Source organism: Theropithecus gelada, chromosome 4 (genome assembly GCF_003255815.1).
Source record: "Theropithecus gelada isolate Dixy chromosome 4, Tgel_1.0, whole genome shotgun sequence".
NCBI classification, from domain to species: domain Eukaryota; kingdom Metazoa; phylum Chordata; class Mammalia; order Primates; family Cercopithecidae; genus Theropithecus; species Theropithecus gelada.
In genome coordinates this window covers 7,697,877-7,718,980 of record NC_037671.1, presented here as the reverse complement: position 1 = coordinate 7,718,980, position 21,104 = coordinate 7,697,877, and the positions used below count along the sequence as shown (strand labels likewise).

The 21,104-nt window shown below is 47.5% G+C and overlaps 1 protein-coding gene across 3 annotated transcripts in view; it reads right to left on the bottom strand.

Annotated features, from left to right (window-relative positions):
• The window catches only part of CDYL (chromodomain Y like), a 245,141-nt gene that overhangs the window by 4,973 nt on the left and 219,064 nt on the right, over positions 1 to 21,104 (bottom strand). For all 3 annotated transcript variants that reach the window (XM_025383477.1, XM_025383476.1, XM_025383478.1), the window contains 3 exons: positions 14,680 to 14,936; positions 12,880 to 13,052; positions 6,910 to 7,120 (listed from right to left, as the gene is read on the bottom strand). In XM_025383477.1, the coding sequence (XP_025239262.1) occupies positions 6,910 to 7,120; positions 12,880 to 13,052; positions 14,680 to 14,936 (641 nt within the window). The remainder of the gene's footprint in view (positions 1 to 6,909; positions 7,121 to 12,879; positions 13,053 to 14,679; positions 14,937 to 21,104) is intronic.

Genomic DNA, 21,104 nt, shown 5'->3' with positions numbered 1-21,104 from the left:
AGTAGAGCCTTAACTTGGGCAGCGGAGGCAAGTGACCCCGCCAGGCCTGGTGCCTGGCTGTATCAGGAGGGGCAGGTGTCCTCAGGTTTCCTCTCCAGCCCTTCCTGCAGCGCCCTGGCTGTCTGTCCCAGTCAGTTCTTCCAACTTTATTTCCTGCTACCTGGAGGTCAATTTACAGCCCCACTACTGTTCTCTTCCCTGTGTGTCTCCCTTTCATCCTCCTTTCTTGACTCTCCTGGGCCTGACGCCAGCCAAGAACAGCCCTCCTCTCTGCTCAGCACTCACTCACTGCAGCCGGTCTTCCTCCCCGGCCCCGCAGGCTCCGCGCCTGCTCATCCCTGGAGATCCTCTCCCTACCCCTACCTTTGGTGTTCTCCACTCCAGGCGCTTGGATGTGCAGGACAACCAAGGGCATCTCTCAATTTACTCAAGAGCAAAAATGACAGGGCCGACGCTAGGTCGCTAATGCTTTCTCCTTAAACATGGCCAGTGAGTTGGTCTGAACAAGTCACCCAAGAAAACAACAACAGATCTCCCTCGGTAACATTTGTATCACAGGATTAAATCTACTCAGTCTCCCTCGGTAACATCTGTATCACAGGGTTAAATCTACTCAGTCTCCCTCGGTAAGATTTGCATTAGAGGATTAAATCTACTCAATTTGCGTGAGCATATTCTTCTATAAACACACTATTTTCAGTAGTTCTAAAATGAGAAGTTTTAAACTTCTACCCGAATAACAGATTCACACAGACGCGGTCAGTGGGAACCTGACCAGCTAGCACGATGATCTGAGATGGCTGAGTGCACAGGGACTCCCTGTAGAGAACCTACATCACCCCATGATGTGGTCAACGTTGTCCAATTATTTAAAAAAAAAGCTATTGTGTAACCATCCAGAGAAATGGGAAATGCTGGACGAAGGTTAAATAGAGATGTCTTGTTAGTTCAGCCAGAGTACAGTAGGAGGGGTGGCGAGGAAACTGGCCCAGTATGAGCACAGGGGATCCAGGAATCTCCAGCCTTATGGGGACGGCTGTGGCAGAGGTTTTACCACCTGCTCCCTCAGGCCAGTCTGTGAAGTCCCTAAGAGGCGGCTCTCAAGGTGCGAGCTACTTGCTGGGCATTCTCCAGCTTCACACCTCAGCAAGCCCCTGAGAGGTGCAAGCTGTCCACGTGGAAGCCTGTCGGCGTCGGACTGTGCCATCCTCTGTGCATTCCATGAATGTCTACTGGGCACCAGGAAGGCTGAACTAGAAGAGACTCCTCGGCGGATGTACACAGCCGCGCCTACAGCTGAGGGCCTGCAGCAGACAGTGTGAGAAAGCAGAGGCCACACAGCCTCCACGATTTGCATGTTCCTTTTATCTTGATAATGTGATTCCTTTAGCGTATCCTCCTGGCAGAGCTCTGCACACGCAAAGTGGGGAAAACCACACTCGTCCCAGTGTTAACTCAGTCTGCTGAAAGCTGAAATGCACCGAAGGCTCATGAAAGGAACGGCATCATTTACATAGTCACTTCCAACAAGATTGTCACAACACAAGTCATATGAGCAGCGTTTATTCACTTTCTGTGGACAGGCTTCGTCAGATACTCTCTCAGAAAGTGCGGAATTCACGCTGAGTGAAATGTGGGCTCTTCGCCCTTGAGTTAGAGCAGGGTTTCTGCCCCTGGACACTAGGGACATTCCGGGCTGGCCTGCTGTTTGGTGTGGGGGCTGTCCTGTGTGCCACATGCAAGGTGCTGAGCAGGGTTGTCCCATGTGCCATGGAGGGTGCTGAGCAGTACCCCAGCCTCTGCTAATGGCCATCTCATGTGTGACAACCAAGTTGTCTCCAGACATTGCCCCCCAGATGTGTCCCCCGGGGTGAGGTCGGAGGGTGAAAACGGCCCAGTTGAAAACAGCAGCTCAAGAGGCACCAGTACATTGCAAGGGGAAGCGAGAAGTAAAGATCTGTCAGGGCTTGTAGAGTGGGGAGAAACAGGCTGACCAGAGGGCAGGCATCCGTTCTGTAACGACTTCAAGCCTCACAGCCCTTTCTGGGCATGGTGAGCTCTGAGACCGCTACCCCCGAGCAGCGTTCAGCCCCCAGCTCCACGACCAAAACGTGTCTGAACATCAAGCTGGTTTAGTATCCGCACCGACACCACACATCTACGTAGATCATACACTGGGAGGGGTCAGAACCCCAGATCTCAACCTCCTTTGGATAAATAACTCAAAATGAGCTTCACGGGATGTTCCGCAGGATGAGGATTCTTTCTTGCTGGGACAGGGCAACTGGCAGGACACAGCGTGGTTTACAGTCATCACCATGATGAACTCATTTTCCTGATCATGACTCTTTACCATGGGAGTCCAGTGGTGTCCGGTGCGTGCAGCACGGTGTAAAGGACAAAGCAAACGACTCGGATAAGCCACCCACGGCCCCACCCCAGCAAGTTGCCTGCTGTGGGAAATGCTGTCAACAGGCAACAGAGAGCTCAGGGCCTCCCCCATGGACCGCTCTTCCCAGGGCCGCCGACCCCACGGCCAACCGCAGTGGGGCACCCGGAACCACCGTGAGGCCACATGGTTCCAGAGCTCCCTGTCAGTCAGCTCTGCCCAATCCTGCTTCCTTTCTGCCCTTCCAGGGACGCTGACACCTAATCTACCAGACCCTGCTTCCCAAATCCATCTTAGCTTCCAGAGAAACCATCTTGCGATGGGGGGAGTGGACAAACCGAGGGCGAGGAGGATTCAGAAACTGCACAGCTCCCCATCTGGCAATGAGGACCACCCCTAACAGGCCAGGTGGAGAAGCCACAGTTCTCGGCACAGGGGGCCGTCCGCGTGCTAACACTCTTACAGCTGAGGGACAGGGACTGCCTGTCACCATGGGTGCAAGCAGAGGGGCAGCCAGTAGCAAGAGGCAGAGAGGGCTGAGACTTGGCCCTAGCCCCTGGACTTGTCAACAAGAGTGGTCAAGCTCTACCCAGATTAATCAGCCACTGGAGGAAGGTTTGTCAGCTTGCGAGGGGTGGGGAGGTACCCTAGAACTTGCGATGGGTGCTTTTGGGTGAATGCCCCCAACTTCGAACTCCAGCTTCCTCTGAACCCCTGAGCCTACGGACATGGCCCACCCATCCCTATCAGAACATGCAAGCCCACCTTGCTAGAAGGTAAGGCAAACATCTCTCAGCAAGGCAACACTGGCCCCCCAAAACCTGCCCCATCCCCTCTGCTGGCATCAGGCCTGTAACTCGCCTCTTCCCTGAAAGGGGCTGCAGAGCCCAGCCAAGGGTGCAGATGGGAGCTGTAAGAAGACACGAGGGTCTGGTTTCTCAGGGAGCCCGACCTGGAGCCCAACCACAAGTAGGACAGGAGAGTTCACTGATGTAGGACCAACTCCTGGGATACTGATTTACCCCTGGTAGGTTCCCAGGAGATGATCTGACCCGGCTGTTGGGATGGCTACTGGAAGCATGAGGGAGGTGGGGACCCTGCTGAGTGATGTTGAAAGGCCAGGGCTGAGTAGGGAGGGGTGGGACAAGATGCATATGGAGGCCGGGTGCGGTGGCTCACGCCTGTAATCCCAGCACTTTGGGAGGCCGAAGTGGGTGGATCACAAGGTCAGGAGATCGAGACCACGGTGAAACCTCGTCGCTACTAAAAATACAAAAAATTAGCCGAGGGCTGTGGCGGGCACCTGTAGTCCCAGCTACTCGGGAGGCTGAGACAGGAGAACGGCGTGAACCCGGGAGGCGGAGCTTGCAGTGAGCCAAGATGGCGCCACTGCACTCCAGCCTGGGGGACAGAGTGAGACTCCGTCTCAAAAAAAAAGAGATGCATATGGAGCCTGTGGTCAGTGCCAGAGCGAGGGCAGCACAGCCAGTGGGGCCATCCACAGCACAGAAGGGCAAGCCTGGAGTGCTACCTGGGACTGGGAGAGGCAGAGCGCCTGATCACGGGACCCCACATGACCACACGTGGGAAGTGGCCGGCACGAGCTGAGTTCCATCAGCCCCACAGGTGCAAGGTCAGGCAGGGCCCGCAGCGGATGTACAGCTGGGCTTGGCAAGCTCCAGAGGGCATCGGCCGGCAGCCTAGACCCCTGCATCACCCCCAAACCCTTGCGTACCCACGCCCTGCCTCAGCTCATACCTACAGCCACGGGAGGACTCCCTGTGACCCAGTGTGGCCTGTGGGTGGGTCGGCAAGCCAAAAAGGGGACAGCAACTTCACCAGAGTCTCATCCAGCAGGCCTGGAAAAGGACGTGGTGAGGAAAATGCCCCCCGTGGCAGATGCGCCTGCTCACCCCCTGGTGAGGAGGAAAAGTGGATCAAGGTTAGAGTAACACTAGCCCCCAGCAGGGGTGGGTGTCCTGGACAGAGGCGTGTGGTGGGTGGAGGAATGGGAAGTGTGCAGGTTGCTGTCTCACATTGTCCACCTGAGAGCATCCACCATGGAGTGGGCACTGAACAGCTTTGAGAGATGGCTGGTGGCCGCTGGCCACCCAGGGCTGGCAAGAGCGGCTTCAACAGCACAGTCTCTGATTTATCAAAGGTTGATGCAGCCACTGCTGCTACTGAGCATCCAGCCTTCCAGCAGGAGATACCAATGTGAGCGGCCCCTCAAGGCACCATTCCCAGGGAGGCCCGCCTGTGGGCGCTGGGCAGCAGGCTGACGGCTCCAACAGGTGTGGGCGCACCCTCTGGGTCTGGGTCTGCCTGTCCCACCTGCAGAGCCTCAGGCAGCACCACTCTCTGTGGCTATGGAGGGTCTAGTACACCAGCATGGGGTGCCTCAGGGTGCTGTGTGTGACCAGAACACCATCCTCACAGCAAATACCATGTCGGGGGCAGGACCCCAGAGTCCTGTGGCTAAGTCACATACGGCACCTGCCGCAGCCGCCAGCCTGGTACGGCCCTGGCCTGGCCTGAGAGGTGCCAGTTTGGAGGTGGCTCCATGATGGTGGGCAGCATCTTCTGATTTGTAGCACACACAGTACAAAGACCTTTACATGGAAGGACACGCGGCCTGGGAAATGGGATGGAGGCCGGTGCCGCTTGTTCCTCCCCTGACCCACTATAGCAGGGAAGTGGACAAGTGCAGCGACTCTGAGCCGGACACAGTGAGCAGGCCACAGATCCCTCAGGGTGTTTTAGCATCAGGGCAGCTGCTGAGGCCAGCAGAGGTGGGAGCCGCGGGTGAGGGGAACTAGCCTGGGAAGTGAGAAGGTGAGGAGCAGGGCAGCTCTGAGAACAGTGCGGCACTGGGGGCCACGGTCTGGCCTACCCATCTTCCTCCTCCTCTCTTGCATTCCTTAATTTTAAATGTTCTGGTTTTCGAGAACGTTTAGATGCAGGAAAAATGACAAAAGTAGTACAGAGTTCCCATAAACCTTCACGCACCTCTCCCTGGGTTAAAACATCACATAACATCTTATGATGACCAAAGCCGCTGACAATGTGCTATTCACTCAACTACAAACACGATGTGAATTTCACCAGCCTTCCCACTCTTGTCCTTTCGCTGGCCCAGGAGCCCATCCAGGGTCCCTGATGTTCTGAGCTGTCATGTCCCCTTGGTCTCCTCCAGTCTGAGACGGTTTCTCAGTCTTTCCACGTCTTCTCTGACCTTGGCGTTTTGGAGGAGCGCTGCGCGGCGTCTGCAGACTGCCCCACAGTCCGGGCCTGACGTTCCTCATGATGAATGTCATGATGCAGCGCTGAGCTGCTGCACCTTCAGGAGGAATCCCACGCAGCGACGAAGGCTGCGTTCCCCTCAGTGCTTCACGTTGGCTTTTGTCTCATTTCTGTGAACTCTGACCACTCAGGAAGGTGGTACCTGCCAGGTTTCTCTACTGTAAAGTTACTATTTTTCCCACTACAAATAATGAGAGGATCCAAACATCCTTTTTCTCATCACGCTTTTACCCACTGATTACAACATCCAGGTTTAACATTTCAGGTTCCGGCCTGCAAGTTATTGCTGCCTAATCTTCTTCCTCCAAGTTTCTCCCAGAAAGAAAGCCCCTTGGAACCTGAAGGAGCTGACCCCCAAAAGGTACATGAACGATCTGAATGGCACTGGGGTGAACTGTGGTGGACATGGAATTGTGCTGCCATGATCCCTCCTGGGGAGGCCTGGCTGCCTGGCTGCGGGTGCTGCTGTTGGCAGACGGCCATAGGGTGCCTTTAGGGACGCCCTCAGCTGCAGGGAGCCACCTCGTCCGGGGCACAATGCTTCCCGCGCATCCCACACCCAAGGATGATGGACACAGTATCACTTTGACCTCTTCCTCTGACCGGTCCTGCTTCCTCCCTATCCCTTCCACAGGTACTGAATACCTGCCAATTCTCCATGTGCCAAACTCATCTCAGTGTCTGCTTCTGGAGAACCTGACCTGTGACACCACCTCCTGCCCTATTTCAAGGACTAGGGAATGAGATGTGAATAACTGCTTGATAAATCACAAGCTACAATACAAACACAAACTACTATAATGAACGGATTAAACAGCTGAAGAAATAAAAACACACAATTATATGGAAGATAACCCTCTAATCCTGTGTAACTTTGCTCCCTCTTAAAATTGCCTTCTCTTAAAAGTGCAGCTTTTAAGTTATTAGGTGAAGAACTTTTCGATTGCAAATTGTTGGTTGGGTTACAGACTGGATATTTACTAACAGTAGATATCAGTGTGAATTATACAAAGTGGTAGGGTAGGCTCCTCAATGAATGAAGTCCTTTTCTAGGGAATGATGCAAAAAGGGTCAACAACGTCTATGAACCCAAATCTGAACTACAAGATGAAAAGTCCCCACAGAATGACACACTGTACAGCTTTAGAAAAGCAATAACCAAACCAGATTTCTTCAGGAAGCTTTCTAGAATGATTTTTTTTTTTAAAGGTACTCACAGATGCTCCTCCCATTATCTTGGGAAACATAACGGTAGAACAGCCATCTGGACTCTGTCCGAACGTAGTATAGGGTGTCTGAAACCAAGCCTTTTCATTAGCCCAAACCACATCGCAAAGAGGCAATATGGATGCTCCTAGCCCGATGGCTGGGCCATTGACCGCTACAATGATGGGCTTCTTAAACTGAATGAAAGTATTCACGAAGTTTCTAAAATGAAAAATAAATGGAGAATTACTCAAAACATTGCATATTTGAGCAAAGGAAAAGTCTATTATGGAATTCAGTTTATCAAGATGTAAACGCTGCGGAAATCATGAAGACCTGAGATTTGTTTAAGGCCTTCCCCAGCAGTTGCGGACCCTAGACTTATTTACTACGTGTTGTAAAGGTTTGGTGACAGCCCGCAGCCCACGCATGTGGTGGCTGTCGCTACAGGACCTACGTGAAGGCCACAGGGTGACACGCAGCCATGAGCTGCGTTGGCCTTTGCAGGTGGCTCTCGAGCTCTATGAACAACACATCTTGCTCCCCAACCCATCCTCCCTCGAAGACACACTGGGCCTCCCTCGGAGCCCAGTACATATTCTGGGCTTTGTAAGACCAATCAAGAAGCTGTCACAGAGGAAATCTGCCAGGGCATACTCAGACTGCCTGCTGTGAAGTGGATAGCAGTGGATTAGGGGTCACAAAAACCCTGGGATCTGGGTCTGGCCTTGGCTCCTGATTTCACACAGCTCACTGATTATTTGGCAATAACTGCTATTTCCTGAATTTACGTGCGAGTGGACTGAACAGTCTGGGGGACACGGAGACAAGTCTCACAGGCTGGCTCAAGACAGGAGACCCGCAAACAAGAAAAGCAAGCAGCACAGGGCCCAGGCCTTACCCACATCCTTCTCCACTGCGGGCTGGAGGGGACGGCTGCAGCAGGAGTTCGGAGGACAGGGGGTCAGGCGTGGAGCCACCTTTGAGCAGGATGGAGGTTTAATAAATCAAGCTAATGCTATTTTGGGATTTGCTTTAGATCAGGCTGGAAAAGTAGGCTGCTTTTCAATGTAGGGTAGCTTGGTGTCATAGCACTTTGGGAATGTGCATTTTCTTCCCCCGAATACTAGAAGCTGATTTTATGCTCAGAGGTTGTTTCTTCTTATGATTTCACACAGTAGACAAAAGAATAAACACAAGATAGTCCCTTTAGTGCAGGCTGAGTTCTAGATCAGAAGTGCAGAGTAAGGACAGCTTTTCACTTGCTGGATTCTAAACCTGACTCCCATCTTTAATACTGAAAATAACAATCTAGATGCTCTCTACAGTTCAGCCATTTAAAACCAGAGCAATCTGTTCAGATCTTCTCTGAAAATCATGACTCAGCATCTGAGATAGCTCCCCGCTCAACTCCCCGAGATACTGATGGATGACTCATATTTTTTGGAGGGGGCAGGTTGGGGAAGTGAGGAGGGTGTGTGTGCGTGTGAACAGGAGGGTGAGGAATTGCAGTTTAGCGGCTGGACCTCAGTCGAGCCCCCAAGGTTTGTGGGATCTTTGCACTGAGCAAGAATTAACTCATTCAAATGAATGAGTTGCACCAAGTCTTTCTAAATGAGAGAGCCTGAGGCACTGTTAGAAAGATCACACTAGGGTTTACTGATACAGAATATCAGACAACCTTTTAAGCAGACTCTTGAAATAAGCCCAGAAGAACTACATGAAGCTATTTCAGTTGTGTTGTCTTTTGAGGATTTGGGGTCAGTGACACAAGATGGAAATACATTTCCTAGGCCCAGTGACTGATGACTCATGAAAAGGTAAAACTGCTGAACTGTCTCCATGATAAGGAGCAGCTGTTTCCAAAATCTGAGTAGCTCCACTTTCACCTGCCTCATGGAACAGAAGGCAAACGGTTATAGCCGCTGCCCAGGCTGGTATCTGGAAACCACGGATGGGGCGATAAATTAACATAAAAGGGATGATAAAAATCAAGGTAATAAGAAGATAATTCTATAGAGAAACAGCAAAAGGAATTATTTCATATATCCTTGCCCCCCTTGCCCATATATTTGTATAAAAAAATCTGCTTCTAAAATATTAATAGATATTGATAAGTCAAAACTTAGGTTTTAATAGGCTGAAGGCTTTTTTTGGGAACTGAAATTTTATTTTTACTTTTGCCTGGAATGGTGACTTCCTCTGCAGCTGGTGGCTCTTTCTGGGCGGAGTATGAACAAACCAGCATGCTCTGGGGCAAAGATCCCCTTCCCTTTTGAGGGAATGGGAACTGGCCATTCTGAATCCTGAGCCCGGAGATGCCAGCAATGGATGTGGTACACACAGAGACTCGTTTCGTTTTAAAAAAGAAAACCTTTACAGAAATGCTTTCTCTGCCTAGTAGAACTTCCCAGGACCATCAAGGCTTAACCAAGGGAGCTGCAAATCAAGGCAGAAGGCACCAGAGGCGAGGCAGGGGCTGCCTTCAGGCCTGGGACGGTCCTCTCCCGAGTAGCCCCTGCTTCTGTGGGCTTCAACCAAGTGTGTTTTAGACTTAAAATAAAAATGTATGAACACTCAAATGTGTGCCACGCAATGTATTGAATTTAAATTTGTTTCTTTGGAATTGAATTCAAGGCTGTTGTTGGATATGGCAGGGAAGGAGGTTGATATTTGCCATATAATTAGTCTAAAAAGACTTTATAATTAAACAAAACTCTTCCTTTAAAGGACATTTACTAATTTGGAGACAACAAACAGTTGGAAAATCACATAAGATGTAGGGACTGTCAAGAGAATGTCTGGGGAGAAGGAGGCAGCAGGGACCTGAGGTTGGGCAGCCAGTGTGCTGCTTTTCCATGGCTGACGTCTCCCTCATTTGAACGGCACCTTCATTTGAAGGATCGAATGGGGTACAGGTCAGGGTCATGGGGCATGTTTACTGGCTCCCTTTGTTCTCTCCCAAATCCTCTTCCCCTGGGGCACTGCCTGGGCAGGCCCCCCGGTCTCCCTCTGTGGGAGGAAGAAGAAACCTCGCTTCTGGGGAGAGAAGTCTCTGGGTCCTTGACACCCCGTGGCAGCTACTGGTTCCGGCAGACTTCAGAAGCCTAATGCTATCAATGAACTTGAAATAATTTTGTTTTAATCACCAATGCGCAGAATATTTTTGTGGCAATTACTCTGCAAACTGCAAACCACCAATCCTCGTAACGAAGTTAGCTCTTTAGACACCTGGTGACCTAATACGAAGCCTCATCTTCCTGTTTCCCGCTTTTCCTTTGGAAACTTGCTACAATGAAGTCCTTTGCCTCCAAGTTTTAAGGAACATGAGACAAGACACCAGAGAAATGAAAAATATACACAGGAAGAGCTTTTATCCATATAAAAATTAATTTAAATGCAAATAAGAAGAGGAAAGGTTAAGTGACTTTGGTGTAACTAATTATTTTTCTGATCTTGCCAGAGTATATTAAGGAAAATTCACATTGACAAAAATATAGTCACATGAAGAAGAAACAAGTCGGTTTTCCTAAAGTAGGACTTGGCTCTTCACAAGAATATCAATCCAGCTTTTTGTTGGGAGTAGGGAGAGTGGAGTGAGCAGGGAACTGATGAAAATGAACTATTAAAGTGACATAAAGTTCAACAAAGGAGATCTCCACTTAAACCTGACTTGATCTAGCTTTCCTCTGCTTTTACTAATCCCAGCGCCACAAGTCCACAGCCTCTGTCCAAGGGAATTCAACGCTGGAGGGAGGAGTGAGCTGCACCCGGCGAGGCACCAGCAGGGCTCACGAGTGGAGCCAGGGAAAAGTCTACACGGGAAAACGGAGCCAGGACCCAGAAGCCACTGGCTGACACATCTGATTTTCTTATACCGCAGAGCTACCAAATAGCACAGTATTATGTGTACATTGAGCAGGACATTATGGAGAACATACAAAGTGACCATATGAGGCATGGTGGTTTGTATTTTAAAAATAAAAGCTAAGTTCATGGAATTCACCCTGAATGGATAATAATGAAGCTGTCTTAGAGGTGCTGAGAGTCAGCCAAGGATTTATGATACTGATCAAGCAGTTTAATCTTAAACTGAAGAACAAGATGGTCCCACCTAGTGTACCACAGGGATGAAATCCCCTGGGAGATCAGAAACAATACTTAATAAGATTGTTAATAAAATTTCAAACTACTTCTGAAAAAAAAACCACACATATGATAGCCTATAAAAGGCAACTTTCAAAAGATTTAGGGATAACGTCTTAAACACATGTGTACATCATATGAGAAAATACAGTAATTCTGAAAATGATTAAATATGTTACGAAAGACCAAGGCAGTCCCCTTCAACCCAGAGGTGTGGGTTCCAGGACTCTTGTGATGGGCTGTTTGGGCAGTGCCCATCAGAGTCATCTTGGGTGTCCGTCAAAGAAAGACGTCCCAGCCTACCCCAGACTCACCAAAACAGAAAAAACAGCCCCCGCCACCCACCACACCAATCCTGCTGTGCAAGCTCTAGAAGGGTTTAGGTGCTAGAAAGCCCAGTGCCCCACGGGCAGTGCTCAGCTGGAGCCTAGTAACTGCCAAAAGTAGTTCAACTTCAGCCCTCCAGAAATCTGGGATTTTGGAAAAGATCAAATTTATTTTATTGCCATTTTGCAAGTCTATGTTTTCTTTCATTTGTCATCCTCTGTAAGTTAAAAAGGCAAGCACAAAGGGCTTATTGGGGCCACCTGGGGATATGTCATTTTAGGGAGGTGGGTAGAGAAGCATAGCCAACTTTCTGGTTGATGACTAGGTTTCATCCATTTCAAATAAAATTCACCTCTGAAAAATCAGACACTTCTAATTATACATAGAGTGATTAGCATGACAAATGAGGGGAGATGCTGTTAGCAGAATTAAATGGTTTTAGAGAGTTTTTTGCACTGTTATCACATAGCAGAGGAAAATCCAACAACCAAGGAAACAGAAACATCTCAGTCACATTGTCACATGAAAAAAGCAAGTTGCAAAGCAACAACAGAACTAAATTGATATTATTTGTGTGTATATATGAAACAAATATTTGAAAATGCTTAGATCAAGACATCTATTTTACATCATGGTGACCATAGTTAATATATTTTATACTTGAAAATTGCAGAGAGTAGATTTTAAGTGTTCTCACCACACACACAAAATGGTAAGTATGTGAGGTAATACGTATGTTAATTAGCTTGATTTAATCATTCTGCAATGTATTTGTGTTTCAGTACATCATGTTGTACGCTATAAGTATATACAATTTTTACTTGTGAATTTAAAAATAAATCTAATAAATTAAACTGAACATGAGAACAAAATGTTCAGAAAAAGGTTGAGGAAGACACACCAATGAATGTTGGATACCTTGAGGGGAGGGAAGGAGGAGGATTTCCGCTTTTTATTCCCTACTATCTGGTTCTCTGTCCAGCTGGAATTTAGGATGAACCTGAACAAGAATGTGAACAAGAATGTGTGCTACTTGTATTTAAAAACAAAACAAAACAAAAAAAACAAAACAAAAAGCTCTCCATGTGATGTTACGGAAGTATCTCATCAGAAAGCCTAGACAATTTACTTCGGAGTCAAGCAAATGCTAAGTTATTATTTGGAAGAGATCTTTATTTAAGGATTGAAGACAGAACATATTCATGGCACAAATAATAGGAACTCTTGTCTATACACGATCATATACTCCAATCATTAGAACATTCCCTGAACACTTGCTGGGTTTAAACCAACCTTGAAATCAGTTATTTGCCCAAGGCAAGTAGTAATTTATGGCAAGCCCATAGAAAAGACAGATGATTTAATTGATTTGGCTGCTCGTGTCTCTCCGTGGAAGAAGAAGAAGATTTTATTCTCGAGGCTTGGTCAGGTCAGGCCCATTCTATCGGGATTTGTACACCAAAAACAAAGCACCCAACCAGCGTTTAAAAAACATCATTTTTACATACCTGATCGCTTCTGCCATTTTAGTGCTTTCTCTTTTCCTGTCATCTGTCAGACGTCGTATAAAATAAATAAAGTCAAGTCCACAACAGAAGACGCTGCCGACCGCGCTGAGCAGTACAAGCTTGCTGTCGTCGGCAGCGGCTGTGCTCAGAGCGCTCTGGACTTCTCTCATCACCTGAAAGTCACCAGAAGTTAAAGTGGCAAAGAATATTTTGGGTGTGAAATCCTAAAAGCATTTTTTTTTTTTTTAGACAGTCTCATTCTGTTGCTCAGGCTGGCGTGCAATGGTTTAATCAAGGCTCACTGCATCTCGAACTCCTGGGCTCAAACAATCCTCCCGCCTCAGCCTCCTGAGTAGCTGGGACTACAGGCTTGGGCCATCATGCCTGGCTAATTTCTCAACTTTTTTGTAGAGATGGAGTTTTGCTATGTTGTCTAGGGTGGTCTTGAACTCCTGGGCTCAAGGGATCCTCCTGCCTTGGCCTCCCAAAGTGCTGGGATTACACGCATCAGCCATCACGCTCGGCCTGAAAGCATTTTATTACTGGATAATCTGCATCTATGAAAAATGCATCATAGCCTGATATAGTTACTGATATCTACCATGATTTTAATTAATTTGCAAACATCTCTTTTTCTGTAACCAGAGATTGAGATGCTGGGGATGGAGTAAAATATAACTACATAACTAGAGTATAATTAAAAAGACATGGGAATCTATATTATCTTAGTATTTATACAGCCATTGCGGCTCTTAGATAAGGCAAGTTGCTTATTATATCACTGGGCATTTCTCCAGTTTGGACAGCAGGTGGCACATTCAAACCAGTTGAAAGAAACTCGTTCAGTTCTACTGTTTCGGTTTTGTTTTGTTTTAAAAACTACCCTATTACACTTGGGACAGAAAATAGTTTGCTGCGTAAGTGCATTAAGTCCAAGTACGTTAGCACAGACAGGTAATTTTAGGGCATAAAATCATTTTAAATGATCTCTGTGAAGCATTTAAAAATAACCAATGAAGGGACTCTGCAGTCTAAAAGTGTACCACGGACCAACTTTGAACTGGTTTGTTATGTGACCCTGGGCAAACACACAGACTTTCTGTAGTTAGGTTTTCTTGTCTGGACAAAACTCAACCTAGCTACTCATAAACTACTAGGACTTCACATTTTGGAAAGGTATAGGTTAGGTTCAAATACTGCCAATTCTAGAAACTTCACAAAATTCATGTTCTAACCTTTCCCACAACCAGTTCTAGAAAACTTCCTTACGAGGCACTACTAGCAATGAGCATGCGTGGAAAGCCCCGCTGTGTGTTCCGCTATAGCCGCTGAGGAGGATCTGGGGACTGGAAAGACGGTAAATATTCTGAAGGGACTGGGACCCCCGGGGCACTTACATTCTGTCTGAACAAAGAACCCTTTAAGAATCTGATGAAACCTAAAGCAAGGCGCGTGCACACATATTTTCCACGAGCCTTCATGGAGCCCTGTGCCCGCCAGATGAAGAGCTTCCAGGCAGGAGGTGGACCAGAGGCACGGAGCCCTGGGTGGACCCACACCCAGGAGAATGGGGATGGACACGCAGCACACTCCAAGCATCCTGAATTCACGGCCATCAGAGGTGTGACACGGAGCAAAGCCCACAATGTCTCCTCTGCTCCCTCCCTTCTGGTGGGCATCAGGAGATGGCCCAAAGGGAAGGTTTAGAAAGAGCACAGGAAGAGCCAATTCCACCAAGCAGGCCCGGAAATCAGGCAGGGAGAAGCGCGAAGCCCATGCCAGCCCAAGAGTGCCTCTCACCTCTGGATTCAGTGAGTTATTCTCTGAGGACTTTGTGGATAACAAGATGTGGGTGAAGCCATCCTGCTTCCTGACCACAATATCTCTGTATCTGTAGGCACTTTCTGTTTGCCTCACGCTGAAACGCAATCGTTTGTCAAAAGGCTGGTCTCTTCTGTCGTCAATAAATTTCCTTTTGCTGGCCGTCACTCCTGTAACAGATGTCTGTATGCTGGTTGTCCCATTGGCTGTTAATGCATCCATGAACGGAGATGTACCTGCCGAGAGTTTGAAATCACAGTAGTCTGTGACGTCCCACCACCAGTTCACTCCAAGTGCCATCTTTGAACTGGATAAAAATGTTCATTACACACTTAGGATTTAATGTATTCATATAAGAACATTAAAACTTCGAACCTTTAGAAAGCCAAAGTCTACTTTTAAAGCCACTTTTTCTCTTTCAATGTCTGACAAGAAAATCACTCTTTTGTTTCCCTTTGCCTAAAAAACACAGATGGAGACGTACTCATTGAAAGGAGGCTACACAGTTGAGAGATTTTTTTAAAGGACAGAATCAAGAGAGAATGGATCTCGTGGAGAGTGTCTGTTCCAGGTTTGAGCAGCTGAAAGAAAAAAGGAAAATGATTCAGGAAAATACCTTATTATTAGAGCCAAGGCCATCTAGTCGAAAGTTCTTTTTCCGAAGGCAAGATGAACTGGACAGACACACGGATGTAGCCGGCCTTCTCTCTGGGTCACAGAGCCATGTGGCAGCTGCCACTTCAGACCACCACCCCTGTGGGACACTCAGGAGTTGTTTCTAGCTGCCCTGGGAGGGGACTATCGGAAAGTCCATCTACTTGTCCCTGTTCCATCCTTTTTCAAACAGCCCTGTTAAGCAGCTGAAGATAGCTCTCCTCTCTCCCACCACACAAAGCATCCTGCCAGCGTTCCCTCATACGTCACAGCTGAACAGCAGCAAGCGTGTTTTGCCAGCGTCTTGAGATGGGGTCTTGCTATGTTGCTCAGGCTGGTCTCAAACTCCTGGCCTCAAGTGATCCTCCTACTCTGGCCTCTCAAGCAGCTGAGATGTACAGGCACGAACCACTGCGCCTGGCTAAGAATGCAAATAATTATCCTATCTACATGAATTGTCCAGACATGATCTAATGTGGTGATGAATGCACAGAATGGATGGGGAAAAAAGGAAAGAAATGTAAGAAAACCAGATCGGGCTTTACTAGTAACATCAGCAACGGGAGAAGTTCCCTGAGCATGGAGCATGAAGAATTATGAATCAGAAATATTTCCTCCAAAGTGAAAGAGAATAAGCCAAAGCCACCAGAAAACTCAAGAATGGACATTTCAGAGGAGCCAAATAACCTCCCTGGCAAAACAAGCTAGCTTTCATTCAACTGCTGGAAATACTACTTTAATTGCTAGAGGTTTTCTTTTTTTTAATTAAATGTTTTGAAAAATTTAAAGAGGTTATAATACATATATATGGTTCAAGAACCTAAAAATATAAAAGATATTAGAGTGAAAGCCCCTCACAACCTGATCCTACTTGCACAGGACCCCCTGCCCTCTCAGACACTGGGGCTGCTTTCTCAGGGGCCCCACCAGAGCACCTCCATGGATATACAAGAAGGTATCAGGGCAGACTTCTCCATCACCCTGGCTTTTAAAAGCACACATGGCAGCACACTAGACACAGGGTTTTGCTATATCTTATACATTGTTGCCTTGCTTGTACTTATACAAGAAATATACATTGCTACATCTCATGGTTATTCCTTTGACAATATCTTAGAATGGCTTCTCTATCAGAACAAAGCTTCCTGTTCTTTCCAAACGCTGCGTGGCAGGCGAGGCCCACGGTAGGGATGCACTGTAATTCCTTTTCCAGTCCACACTGGAATACGCACTACTATTCAGGGACTTGTCGATATGACCAACGACACAGTGACCTCTGTCACCCCAACGCTGTCAAATCTCTCAAGTTTCCAGAGGACTTGTAGCCTGGAGTGGTTCTAACTGAAGACCTCTGGGTCGGATGTTACCCGTCAGCCAAGGTGTTGCTGAGTCCTTCCAAGGAACTCAGGAAAGACTTTTCTTTTAACCTCCATCCTCTTCCCTACCAGATCCTTCTCTCATCTTCGTTTAAAAATGTTTGGCAATCTTGTCTCCCCTCAGGAACCCTCTCTAATCTGTTCCTCTCCTCCGTGCCATCCTCCAGTCTCAGTCCCACTACAGCCTCACCCGTCTGCACTTGCTGTCTTCATCTCTCCCTCTGTCCCTCTGTCCATCATTCTTCAACCCATTCAACTGGGACCCAGAGTCCACATGGCCAGGAACCTTCTGAGTCTACAGAAATGGATGCTGGATGGCTCTGAACCTGTAAATCTGGAGGAGTGGGAAAGGGGCTTCCACAGGGCAGCCTGGAGTTGCTGAGGGAGAAGGCGAGGGAGAAACGCTTGCTCCTCCAGGGTGAGTATCCAGGGGGAGATGTGCACGGCCCGAAGTGCACATCTAGATCAGGGGAGGGAAGTCAGGGCTGGAGAGAGGTACTTGGGGTTGGTGCCAAAAATGGCTCAACTGACAGTATGAGCTCCCAGGGGAAGATTGACACAGAGAGTGAGCCTGCTGAATCCAGCTGGGAAGTGCTGGGGAGGAGCACAGGCAGAGCCAGGAGGCAGCAGGGAAGCAGGAATAACTGGCAATCACTGGCTTCCTCAAAGGAAGGAGAGCAGGCCACAGCAGTGAGGATGTGTCTGCAGGGGCGTGTGCTGCAGAGGTAGAGGAGAATGCAGAAGAGGTAACGTAGGGGGAAATGAGAGGCCACTCGTAAGCGTGGGCAATGCTTCACTATGGCGTGAAGAGTGGAAGCCAGACCACAGGACACAATGAAAGACAACTAAAAATCAACCAATAAAAACACACATGAGCACAACAGTTGTTGTTAAAAGGGCAGGTGAGAAGACATTGCCACTTAGGTGACAGCCGACAGCAACGATTTCCCTGCCTAAAGAGAGATCACACCAGGAACAATGCTGTGCGGAAGCAGGCAGAGGCTACGTGACACAGTGCTGGCATGTTGAGACAGGAGACAGATGTGGAGACTTTGGGCATTCTCAGAAGGGGGTTCCTTCAGACTACACATGCCAGCAGCTGCTAATGCCAAGTGAGAGCTCCGTGGGTCTTTAAGAGCTCCTCAATCTGAGCTGGATTTTTAACTGCTGCTGTATCCAAGCACAAAAAGCAGCATCCTGGCAACACAGGGAAGGCCTGGTGCCATGGCCCAAATGCCTGTGCCCCCCCAATTCCCGCGGTGAAATCCTCACCCACAAGGCAATGGTCTGAGGAGGTGGGGCCTGTGGGGGGTGATTAGGTCATGGGGGTGGGACCCTCATGAATGGGATGAGTACCCTTAAAATGAGGGCCAATACCCCCTGGCCCTTCTGCCATGTGACGATGCAGCAAAAACGTGCTATCTGTGAACCAGGAAGTGAGCCCTCAGCAGATCCTGAACCTGCTAGCACCCTGATCTTAGGGTTCTCTCCAGAATTACGAGGACAATTAACACAATAATTCTGTTGTGTATTTACAAGCCACCCAGTTTATGGTATTTTGTTATGGCAGCCCAAATGGCTAAGACACCTGCCTCCCACCAGGACAAAGCTGGCTGGCTTCAGGTCCGCCCTCCCCACCTCTGAACTGCTCTTGCTTTCACTGTGTCTTTCCTTTCTCTATGTAAAAGTCACATATTCCTTAAACTCTCCCAGCAGTTTTCCTGGTGGCTTCCTTCCACCGAAGCAACATTTCTAGGCTATGGAGTCTATGCAGCCTTTATATGTGAGTCTCAGAAAAAGCTCAGCATTTTCTTTGAGGCGATAGTGCCTATGGAACTATCCGTGGTTCTGCTAACTTAAAAATGGATTCATTTTGGCTCATGCTGATCATGACTACTCGACTTGGCCTTCAGCCTCCTGTGTTAAAACTGTGTTGGCTCCTAGTGCCAGTGAGGTCCCTGCTCATTTCAGACTCTGTGATCTTGCTGGAGCTTCAGCGACCACACCCCATCCCAATGTAATTCCTGGCACTCCCTGTTACTCATCTGAGTAGGGCATGTAACACTGAACTTTGCACTATTTAGGTAGAGAAGTATTCACAGCAAGATCAAGTCCTGGAGTCCCAGACTGCCAGCACTGACTAGGATGACTAGGACCCTGGTCATCACATGTGCCCCCCACTCAAGACAATTGAGCCACAGTGTTCTCACATCACCCAGGGTTCTCACACCACCCAGGGCTGTACCCATCTCAGGACCTTTACACATGTTCTTCCCTCTGCCTAGAACGTCTATGACCTGGAATTCAAATGGCCAGTTTCTTCTGCTTATCTGGACGGCAGCTCAAATTTCAGTGTCTCAGACAAGCCTTCTTGGACCTCCCATCCTAATGCCGGTCCCTCCCATCAGCACTTCATATCACCCTGGTTTGTTTTCTTCAAAGCACCCCTGAAAGCTATTTCTTTCTTATTGTATTTTTATTTATAGTATCATCTATGTACTCCACTAAGCTGTGTGTAAGAGCAGGGTCCTCACCTGTCTCATCCACCCATCCCCAGTGCACACAACACTCAGTACATATTTACTCAGTAAACTCATGGAAGGGGCCTTCAAGTCCCTTTAGTCCACATCCCTCAATTTAGAGACGAGTAGCTTAAGTGACTGGCCAAGTGTCACACAGCTCATTACCTCAACCCAAGCCAGGGATGGTAAGCTCTACACTTCAGAGCAGAATTAGCTGCTCATGACTAAACAAATGGTAAACACTGAGATTCAGAAAAAACCCACCCCCCCACCCCAAACTGTGGAAATTAGTGTGACTCCCCTGGAACGACGACTCTCATGGAAACACAGGAGTACAAGTTGCCCCAGTGAACTGAGAGTTCCTTAAGGATTTGGATTCAGAGAGTACCAGGGCTTTCCTAGGATTTATTAACATAAAATTCGACTAGGAAAGAAATCTATTTTAGTATCTCTTGCAGTAATTGATTTTCTTTTAATATGTTCAAGAACAAAAAGGATACCCTCAAATACACATGGTGAATCTGTTAAGTATCACTGCTTTAAAAAGTGCAAGTCTCTGACAATGACTTGTGACACCCACTTCCCACCTAAAGAGAACAGCGTCTGTACTTCTTCACCTGCCACTGATAACTAGGAAACTATTGAATAAATACACATAACAACTGCAGCTGCCACACTGCAGGTGCAGGGAGGGGAACCCAGACACAGCTGGCAAAAACGCTGTCTTAGAACAGATGACTTGGGGGAGGCCCAGGAGGCTGTAATTTGTGAGGCATGATACGGAAAAGGAGGGAGCTACACAGACAGAAAGTTCCAGAGAGCCTAGGGATCCCTTTGAGTCTTTGCTGAACCAATCTGAGCATGCACAGGGAGAAATTCCACAAGGCTGGGCAGTGAACAACTTTTGAGGAAAGAACAATTACCAGAAACCTATAAAATGAATAATCTCAAGTTTGCCTAGGGACGGAGGTCCTCATCAGCCAGAGCAGAGACCTCATCAAATACATGAGGCATTCAGTAGAGAGACCCTAGAACAGGCACATATCAGCAGTGGAAATAATCTAGCTCTAGAATACAGAATACTTAAAACTGCACTAACAAAGCTTCAAAATAAGCTGTGAAAGGATCAAACTGATATGCAACTAACAATTTACTGCCAGAACAAATCTAACACTTTAAAAAAGCATACAACAAAATCCAGCACCCCAAAATGTAAATCACAATGTTCAGTAATCAACCAAAAGTTACTAGACAAGAAAAGAAGTGGGAAAATAGGACCAGTGACTAAATCAGTTAATAAAGACAAAAAATGAGAGATGATAGTATTACCAGAAAAGAACATCTTCAAAACTGTTATAATCTCAATGTGCATAAGGATTTAAAGAAAAACATGAACATAATGCAGAAATGAAAGATTAGAAATAAAAATTTCATTGAATGTGTTTAACCAATTAGATACTAAAAAGATCAGAGAACTTGAAGGCACAGCAATAGGCTGTGTCCAAAATGCAGTATGACAGGAGAAGAAACAAAAAATAATGAGCCATAGTGCTCTGTAGGACAATGTTAAGTAATCTAGTATATGTGTAATTTGAGTCTCAGAGAAGGGATGTGTGTGTGTGGGTGTGTGTGTGTAAGTAAAATATTTGCAGAAATAATAGTGGAAAGTTTTCCGTATTTGATATAAACCAGAAGCTGACAGATCCAAGAAGCTTAAAAAATACTAATTATCATAAATACACACAAACCCCAAACTAAGGCCTATCATAATCTGTTGACAACGTGAGAACAAAAAGGTTAGACAGAATAACAGAACTCAATACTGAGATTCAGAAAGTATACAAGACAGAAG